The 10,411-nt window shown below is 39.2% G+C and overlaps 1 protein-coding gene across 2 annotated transcripts in view; it reads left to right on the top strand.

Annotated features, from left to right (window-relative positions):
- Positions 1–3,085: 3,085 nt before the first annotated feature.
- The window catches only part of LOC129722311 (uncharacterized), a 207,193-nt gene continuing 199,867 nt past the window's right edge, over positions 3,086–10,411 (top strand). For both annotated transcript variants that reach the window (XM_055675661.1, XM_055675660.1), the window contains exon 1: positions 3,086–5,105. In XM_055675661.1, the coding sequence (XP_055531636.1) occupies positions 3,086–5,105 (2,020 nt within the window). The remainder of the gene's footprint in view (positions 5,106–10,411) is intronic.

The following is a 10,411-nucleotide window of genomic DNA, read 5'->3' as shown; positions in this document are numbered from 1 at the left end:
CGGCTTGGGACTGTTTAGTAAGGTAAGTAAGTATGTTCGGGCATGTTCAGCAATACTGTGCTGTGTTGGTCTGTCTGTTCTGCAACGCTGCGATCGATTGAGTCGCCTGCCCAGCTGCTGCTCTGCTGGCTGCGGATTGAGCAAGTTTCCAGTTCCCAGTAAGAGTCAACTGTCCTCTTGCTGCAGTAATCGGTTATACAATGGAGACTAAATTTCTGCAAACTAGAGCTCCTATACGTGATTGCTGAGACTTTTTTGCGTAGTTGTTATCGCTGTCTCATGACTGGTTTTGTTTTGTCAAATGACAGAAAAATATATTACGCCTACAGTTATGATTTGGAGCTGTTGAAAATGCTTTAGGTTGTCTAATCATAGAGACAAGTATGTTTGGTTTAGCATAATTTTGGATTGCCATTTTCCATTGACACAAAATGATTCTAGTTTTCTTGTTGTTCTCTGTACACCCTACCAAGGTTGATATTTGTTGACACTCTTGAGTGAAAATGAAAAAAAGCATCCATAAACGTTATTGTTTTACAATCCTTTCAGAGTTCTCCCTTCCCGCTTTTTGCATGAAAGTGAACTGTCAAAACACCTCATTATATTTCATGCGATGGAAGCAAGACAACAAAATCAGTTTATCAGTTAACGAAGATTGTCAAGGCATCGGTCAGTGTCAGTGAAGAAGTGTTTCGGTGAGGTTTATTTTGGTTGAGTGGACTGTTTGTTTTTCTTTTTCGCTTTGAAGTGAAGATCATTTGGTTGGATTTGTCGTCAAATTTTATTCCGTAACCGTGAACGATGCGCGCGATCTATTTCATCTGAGTATAACAGCACATTACTAGGACGAAAATCTAGTGTATCTGAAAGAGTGCTGCGATCATTGGAAATGAAAATTGAAAATGATTGGCTGTAATTTTCGAAGAATTTTGCTGGATAAAATGACTTTTATCAGCACTGCACCCTACACTTGCAAGCAAACAAGATAATAACGAACGCTACCGCTAAAAGCAAACGCGATGCGACAGATCCGGACAATATTACTAACATGTCCGGACATGTTCAGCAATGCTGTGCAGCCCGCCGGTTGTTCCGTCTGTTGTGGAGCGTTGCAATCGAATGAGTCGCCTGCTCAGCCTTGCTAAGCTAAATCAGCTGCCGCATTGCCCGTTTTCAGTAAGAAGACTGAATGAAGGCTATACTTCTGCATGCTAGATTTTTTATACGTGACTACTAAGAGTTAAATTTCTGGTAGGCGTGGTGTGTTCATTAGAGCGAGTGAAACAACAACAGTAACAACAACAAATCGTTTACAAAGTCCGATTGGTTTTAGTGTCGGCTGTGTTGGGAAGAAAGGTGTACCGCAATCAACTAGTTGTTTTTATTGCAAAAACACAACAGTACGAAAAATTTTTATCAGTTCATGCCAAAAACCTCGATAATCTGATGAGAAATGACTAATATATAGCGCTCAAATCCTGACCACTTTTTCCATAGTTGAATTAGTAGATTTTCAAAATCAGGTGCCTTACTTCCATGTAGACGTTAGTCCAACGTCAAAAGATACTGATTTTACAAACAATATACAATCTACACATGTCTTCAAATACAACTTCCACGAAATTCACAAACTTATCAAAGTTAACCCCTGAATACCCGGGGTAGTCTTATATATTTTAGTGAAATTTCTCTAACTTCGACAAAACCCAATCGAATTCGATCGAACACGTTTCAAAATGCCAAAAATTTATTGAATTTACCTACGGAAATCTGAATTATTGTCACGTTTTACTTGGTTACTGATACTGATTACTGATACTGATAATACTGATGGTTTAGCAGTAAATTCCAAAAAAATTAATTACAAAGCTAATTTTTGACCCTATGCAGTAAACCGGATTAAAATTGATCAAACGATGATCATATGGGAGCAAAATTAGTGAATTTCATGTCATGAGCGAAAGTGAATTGATTTCAACCTGGAATATTTTCAAATGTGTTTGTTTTTAAAGTAGCTGTGATTGATATTCTTCAGTTCAAAAGTCACAAGTTGCTATGTACAAATAATAGCACATTTCCAATAGAATGCATAGATTTCATGGGTGACCAATTTAAAACATTTAGAATTGAATTATTCTCGTTCTTGAGTAAACGGGTAAAGCTTGGAAAACTAACCAAATGCTTATGAACTGTAAATTATCAGAACAAATTTAACAACTTTTCAAATTTTCCATTTCTGTTAAAAAAGAAACAAAACAACTATTTGTGTAAATCGGCAATAAAATTTGAGACAGTTAGTTTCGTTAACTATTTATGTGACTATAAGTGGAGCTCAATCGTATATTAATTCATACTACTGTGATATTAATTATCGATTTCACCATCAAAATAAAAAAATCCAATATCATTCATACTCCATTACCCCAGTCAAAGGGCACTGGTGCGATTACCCGCGTCGATGGTTGTGGTTACGCGACTGCTTATTACCCTATCATCGCGTAACGCGACTGACTTTGAACTACTACTCCGTGGCTGACTGGGACACTGGGTTGAAGTGAGCGAGTACTGTGGCCAGTCCGAGCCAAAAGTTGAACCACCGTCCCTTTAAACTCCCGGCAATTAATCTGACGAGCGTCAGAGCGCGAAAATCAGAGTGAGCAAACTAAACCACCAAACTCCGATCGGGAGAGAACGGTTCATAACAGAGAAACTGCAGTCATCGCGCCATCATCAGCCGCCCCGGCTGAGGATCGATGACGGTGCATTGTAAGCCGCCGCCGCCGCCGCTTGCCTTCGGTGCTACCAGCACGCTTTGGTCGCGAACTTGAACTCACGCGTGGAGCGCAAGAACGAAGAAATGGTAATGCGCAGCTCCGAGCGCGAAGTGGAGAGTACCGGTTTGGGGTTGGCTGCGTGAGAAACTGTTTATATGCAGCTGGGTTGGATGCATTTCGCGAAACGGAATGTGGGGAGAGCGAATCATGGCCAGGCGAGAGAGAGAGAAACAATCGCAGTCGGGTCGCGCGAACGCGAGATGCGCGCTAGCGATCGTGATTCTGGCCCTTGCGCTCGGTGTCAGTCAGTTATGGCTTGTCGGCCGAAATGGTCGGCGCTGATGCTGGCGGTAACGATTGTTACGCTCAGCTTAGCGAGCTTAGTGAATCGGTGTTCTGGCGCAAGTAGCAGCAGCAGCAACAGTGGCAGCTCGAGCGAACTCGACGATCTGAACGCGGAGGAAAGCAGAAATTATCGCGAGCTGTTGAATATTCCGAAATTTGGTGACCGGTTGGCGCCCCGAAATAGGCCCCACGTCGAGGAGAGCGCTAATGGTGGTTCCGCGATCGCGAGTGCTGTCGGACCTTCTTCGTTGACCGTGGGTGGTACCAGCGGTGGAAATAAATTCCGGCGACAGCCAGCACCCGGGATTGTCCATCCCGGGGTGAGTCATCGGAATGCGGGAAGATTTGGCACGGCGAGTGTTTTGGGCGGTAGTGCAAGCAATCAGGAAGAGTTGCACACGCTGGTGAATGGCAATGATATCAAGCGAAGTGATGTGATGGTTACTAGTGTTACTCAAAATTTGGAGGATCCGAATGTTAACAGTGACTACTACGCGGTATCCGACGATGAACAGGATGACGGCTCCTTTGCGGAACACGATGATGATAATGGGGAGGAGGGTGATGTGGAAGATGCTGAAGAGATTGACACCGAGGAAGGACCTAAGCATGGTGAAGATTTGACGGTGCAAGGTAGAAATGCTGTAGGAAGTGACGAGCAGCAACAGCATCTGCTGCTCGAAAGTGATAGTATTAAGGATAACAGTTTAGCACTGCAAAATGTGAGCAGTAGTGGCAGTAGTGCAGGTGGTGTAAATGCGTCTTCGGCGCAAGCACATCGACTAGAAATGTCTACCGAGTTTTTCGTAGTGCCATCGACAGCGGCTCCCGCTGCATCCCGTTCGACGACTTTACGTCCTGGCGGAGTAATACTAGCGGCTCGTACCCCTGCGAGTTACCACAACAGCAATAGCAACACGCACAAGCTGAACATCACACCGCCAACCGTAGTTTCGACCAGTTATCCGAGCGGCCTGCGGAAAGAACCCTGGGTAGTGCCAGTTCTGGTGCTGGCCTCGCTGTCGATGATCATGATGGCAGCTTTCGAAATTTTTGTCCTCTGCAAAGCCTGGCGAACTTCTCCCAGTCGTCGGCATCTGTTTCTTGGCCAAATGCTTCTGCTTGGTTTGTTTTCCTGCTCGGGACTAGCTGCGGTTCTTACCGTCAATCCGACCGTACTTTCCTGTGCGACAATGCGTTTCGGAGCCGGAGTTGCTTTCGCTCTCGTATTTGCTTCTCTTCTTGTGAAATGCGTGTTTCTCATCAGCCTCAATGGTGGAGTTTATCTTCCGGCTCCGTACCAGGGGCTGCTGCTTCTGTTTGCCGTGCTTATCCAAGTGGCTGTTGGAGCACAATGGCTTTTGACGGATCCGCCGATCGTTGATCAGGTTCCTATAACGAACGGTGGCACAGCTATTTCCAGCCGGTACTATCTTCTGCTGACAGCCGGCGAATTAACCCATGTGAACCCTACAATCCCACTGTGTCACACGTCCTTCTCCGAGTTGCTTCTTTCCTTGATTTACGTCGTGTTTCTGATTGCGTTCGTCGCCATTCTGGCGATTAAATCGCGCGGCATACGAGACAACTATCGCGAGGCAACGTACATCGGGCTAGCCGTGGGAGGTATCATTCCAATCTGGTTGGGCTGGACTTTGTGCGGACTGGCCGTGGCCGATCGGCATCGGGACGCTTGCTTAGCCTTCGGACTGGTGGCCACCGCTTCGACGGTGTTTCTGGTGATGTTTATGCCCAAGGGTCGTCAGTTGGCGGCTATGGGCAAGGAAGGCCTGTACGTGGAGGACCGTGAAGAGCGCTTCAGTTCGCTAAGCCGTGCCGGATCCGGATATTCGCCGTCGTTTTTCCACTTTAAACCCATCAAGTACGGGGTGATGGGTGCCTCGCCGACGCTGCAAACCACCAACGGAACGGTGGTCGGAACGACGAACACTTCTAAGCATCAGGCCGTTGCGACGCTAGGCGGAGGTAAGTTTTTTTGAATCAGTTTTTTTCTTTTTCGGTTGTTGTTGGATCCTACTTTCGGGATAATATGTAAATAGGGGTGCGTGTGTGTAGCAGTGAATTTTATCGGCGGGTTTTATTGTTGCATCGGGTTCCTGTGTGAGGAAACAGGTTGCAGTTACTTGCATTCGGTAACGGCGGTGAATATTATGTAACATGAATTGAGTAAGTGGTTTTTTTCACCGGGGGGTCATAATGTTTTCAAGAGTTCCTGTTTTTTGCTGTCTAGGCTCAGTTCTTTATTTATCAACGCAGTAAAGCAATGCGCTTCAACTCGCTCTATTTACAAACAGTAAACTGGTGTTCTTCACGCAAAACGTGATAGTATGTCACAATTGTGATTGATAATTAGGGTATATCCTTACAGTTGAAAGATAATTGGGTCAGCAAAAGGCACGTAATAGTGAATAGCAACAACAGACAAGTACATTTTATTTGGGATTGATAAATACTGACGCATCATCGGCGAAAATTTATTATGCAAATAAAACTTGCTAAAAACACTTGCAATTGTTTTTAGATATGCGATGTTTCAGATAGGTACGGGAAATTTTCCTAATTTTGTGAAAATCTTATTTGAGCCATTAATCATGTAGGTTCCGACTGTAAATCGTCGGGAAACAACTTTTTAATAGTGATTATAAATTACTAGAGCGAAATATTTGTTTTGTATGGACCCTACTGCGACCAGTAAATTAGATTTTTTGTGGCATTATTCGAAAGTTTCTTGCTGCGCACCTCTTTTTCCTTTTTGTAGTATCACTTATTGAAAACTTTCCTGTTAACGTGTAAGCACTATAATACGTTCAGATAAGAGTTTTTCAGTCTAAAGAGATGTTTCCATGTTTAGAGCAATATATAAAATGTGTGAATATTTTTGCTGAAAAATTGATTTTTCGGCTCGAAAGTGTTAATGATTTCGAACGTAATAAGCAATATAAGCATCTCAGTAGTGAAGCGCACAACTAATGTTTAAGGGTTTAAGTTCGAATGATTTTTTTTTCACAACATTTATTTGACACGGCACAATACAATTCGAACGATAAACTATTTAAATTAATGCAAAAACATGTGTTTTTATTAAGTTGCGTATTAAATTAAAGGGCTCACGTCGAGACGCAAATGTTTATAGCAAACATATTTCGATTCCGAAGTTGCCTATTATGAGCGTAAAAAATATTTCAAAATGAGTATTGTTTAGTCAATGCGCCGTAAACGCTATCGTTGTCAAATCAAATTATTGCAAAATCGCGACGCTCTTTTGAAATTACGTATGATTATGTACAATTTATTCCTAAGCGCATTGATGTCTTCTTTATTTCTGATATCCAAACTGAACTTAATGTTATCGGTACAAATACGCAGTTTTAGTTTCTTGAGAATGAAGGAATATAGCTGAAGTAAAAATCGGAAGTAAACATGGAATCAATCATTTGAAAATTAAAATAAAGTTGTCGATTGTGTATGGATGGTCGTTGAAGAAGCTATTTTGGTTGTCAATTGATATTTTGGCAAATATATTTTTGTTGACAAATTCTTCTAAACATTAAAAGATACATGACATTTGGCTGTTCTACGTGTTTCGAATCTACCGTCCAGATTCAAAGATGAGCACTAAGAATGGTATATTTCGTACTTTTGGAACGTTTCCGAATTCTTTTGTTAGTGTTATCATCAATTTTTTGGTTTTAGAAGTCCAGATTTCTTATGTTAAATTGGTCAGGGCAATTTATAGTTTGGCGCTGAAAATTAATAGAAATGGGGTGCTGAAAAAGCTTCAAATTGATAATATCCAAAAAATTCAATAAAGTTCTAATGGAGGTGTTAAAATTTGAAATAACTTTCCTAAATGTTGAAATTTATACCATAAACATCTATTAACGCGGTGAGAGCAAAACAGTGCTTAATATTAGTATGAGACTTAGCTAATTAGAGCAAAGAGTGTTGACTGATCAAGAGAAAAAAGGAGTGCTTAACAATCAGAACATTCTTTAATACAACTCTATGAGTCGAAAAATGTCAAGGTACGTTGGAAATTTTGACAAAAAATTTAGATCTTCATTGAAGTTCTGCAGTAAAATTTAAATTCTACACGCGACAGTTGGATACTGCAAACCCACTTGAATTTTACGCTTTTTTATCTGGTTTATAAAACATAGATGACGATCGTAGTTTAGCTACAACGTAACTTTTGTCAAGCGTATTGTTCTTTAATCGATCCTTAGTTCGACTAAATCCAATAAAACAACAAAATGTTGACTGAATTGGTAGACAGTTGCGTAAAAATAATAGCTTAGCTCTGGACAGTACCACAAAAAAAGTCCTAGTTTTTTTTTCAACTGTCATTTTTGATTCGGCTGAAACTTTTCATAGACGTATTTACGGGCAAAATATGCCATTTTGTGCAATTTGGGAAGGTATCGTTGATTACAAATCTTTTTAGAGCCTAAACGATTTGTTTGATCGGTGTGACGTCTTTGGCAAAGTTGTAAATAGTAAATTTGTATTTCCGAAAAAAAAATATAAGCTCTAACTAAGCTCATTTTTTAAAAATCTTTTTTATAAAAACTACCAAAGAATACCTAAACATTGAGGACTGTCCAATCATGGAGAAATCAGGAAAAAAAGTTATATGTTTTGGGCGACATCAGATTGAAAATTGTTCGAAATAGAACACAATAAATTTAATAAGTTTAGCAAGGCTCCACATATTTGCTTGTAACTGAGAGCAATCTTCTAAGTCTAATTATCGCTAATTTTTTTTTTTGTACTTAAAAACTGACTCACCACTCATGAAGGAAGCAGCGCAAGTATCAGAGCGTGGATATGACAATTCACACGGTTTGAATGGAACTGATTTGAAACAATGCGTAAACAATGGTGTGAAATGATTTGTATGTTCTTCTTCTCTTAACATTTGGGCGCTTATGTGTGTAAGGCGTTTATACAGCTTAGATTCATGTACCTCACATTAACAGTAACATAAAAAGGATTTCTCACGGTATTTGCTGATTTTATCTGAAACGTTACTTTATTAGTTTAAGGTGAAACTTCGTCCCCGAGTTTCCTGAACTTTGTTAGATATTTTCTCGAAAATCAATGAAATTACGTGTGTGAAACTTTGATCAATTGTTTGCACCGCTAACGCCTGCATAGGAAGCTGAGATTTTTACGCTCAAAATAGTCAAATAGTGAAAATAAACCTAACCTCAAAATTGTATGAAAAAGGCCACCGTCCAAATTCACCTTAATCCAGAAGCAGATATTTCAGATGGCTCTGATCGATGCTCCAAATGGATGCGATTATTGTGCGTGTTCCACAACCTACACAAATGCTAATACGTGCTAAATGCACGTGCATGTGGAATATAGCAACAAATTACTTGTTGGGGCCCTCTTTCAAATACTTTCAAATAAAGATTGTTGATGCATTCCACACATGTTCGCGATTAAATTCAGACTCACCATTTCTGATGTTGAAGTTTTCACAGATGTTTCATGAAATTCGTTATTTTAAAAAATTTACGATTATATTCTCAAAAGATCCTATATGTAAATCATGTTGTTGAATTAATGTCAGACAGTTTCTAAATGGGTGTTTTAAAAGTTACGATATATTCTTAGCTCGAAAAAGGCTTGCAATAGTTTCAAACTAAAGCTAATTGCTGGATTTCAAATCGAGTTGTTCTCCCCAAAATTTCTCAGCAGCAGTAGCAATTTGGCCGTTCCAAAAAAAAAAAAATCAAACCATTTTGTTAATATTACTTTACTGGTTTTTTGATAGCGTATATGCTATATTTAGCATCAAACAAGTCGTCTAGTGACAGTGAGAGTGTGTTGTTTTTAATAATGAGCAATTTCATAAAAAAAACCGGCAATCAATTTAATCGACCATTTTTGATTTGGTTGAAACTTTGCATAGACGTTTCTATAGGCAAAGGATGCCATTTTGTGCTATTGGTTCAATTTTCCAGAACACGACTTAAGCTATTTTGGGACGGAATAGATGATTACAAATATTTTTAGAGCCAAAACAGTTTGTTTAATCAGTGTGACGTCTTAAGCAAAATTGTAGATATTATTTTTATCTATCCAAAAAAATATACACACTAAAAAAATTATATATTTTTTAAAAAAAAGTTTAAAGAAAATTTTTTCAAAAATTATAACTTTTTTTTTCATTTATCCATGATCAAACCGGTTGCATTTTTTAGGTAATGTTTACTAGTTTTTATGAAAATAAAATTTAAAATGTGCTTTTTTTAGATAATTAATTTTTAATTTTTCTTTTAACTTTTTTTCGAAGATCAAATATTTTTTTTTAAATGCATATTTTTTTCGGAAAGACAAAACTATTGTCTACAATTTTGTCGAGTACGTCACATCGATCAAACGAACTGTTTTGGTCCCAAAAGTATTTGTAATCATCAATACCTTTCCAAAATAGCATTTTTCAATAGCTTCTTAAAAATGAGTCGTGTTCCAAAAAATTAAACCAATAACACAAAATGGCATCATAAGCCTAACGTCTATGCAAAGTTTTAGCCAAATCAAAAATGACGATTTAAAAATAAATAATACTGGGACATTTTTTGTGGAACTGCTCTAATGTGTTGTTTTCAAGCATTCATTTGTATGCAAGTTACAAGCGACGTCGCTCACATACCGGGGCTTTATTTAAAATGAAGCCCCGAGGCAAATGCCCAGCAAAAATCCTGTATACCTTCCAGTTTAGTCAGGAAGGCTCTTCACTACTTTAAAAAGAGAAAGATAGCATGCTGTCATCCCCCTGGCTATCATCAAAGCTGTTATTTTTCAGCGCTCCTGCTTGAAAGTGAGAAATAGTGATAGAAACATTTTACTTTCATGCTCTACTTTTGTTTTTTTCATCATTCAAAAAAAAAAAAAGGAAGTCAGTCATCCGTCAGTCGTAGTGAATATGTGTTCGTTTGATTTTCACCGTTCGAAATCCTTTGAAAATTTATAACGCTGAGTTTCATTGTGTGAGCAGTAGTTCTGTTATTTCGGTTTGTGTATTGCACATTCGCATTACGCGAATAATGATGGGTGGAAAAATAATACCCCGAAAGAAAATGGCTCCGGGGAGTCCGTCAAGCGGTGAAATATTTCATCTGAGTATGACTGCTCCTTACACGTGTATCTGGAAGGCGTTCATTGGAAATGAAAATAAAAAAGATTTGTTATAATTTTCGAACCATTTCGCTAGTGAGAATGTTTTTTGTTGTCCGGAGGATTGGAGTTAGATTTTT

The sequence above is a fragment of the Wyeomyia smithii genome, chromosome 2, assembly GCF_029784165.1.
Source record: "Wyeomyia smithii strain HCP4-BCI-WySm-NY-G18 chromosome 2, ASM2978416v1, whole genome shotgun sequence".
NCBI lineage: Eukaryota > Metazoa > Arthropoda > Insecta > Diptera > Culicidae > Wyeomyia > Wyeomyia smithii.
This window is presented reverse-complemented; position numbering and strand designations above follow the sequence as displayed.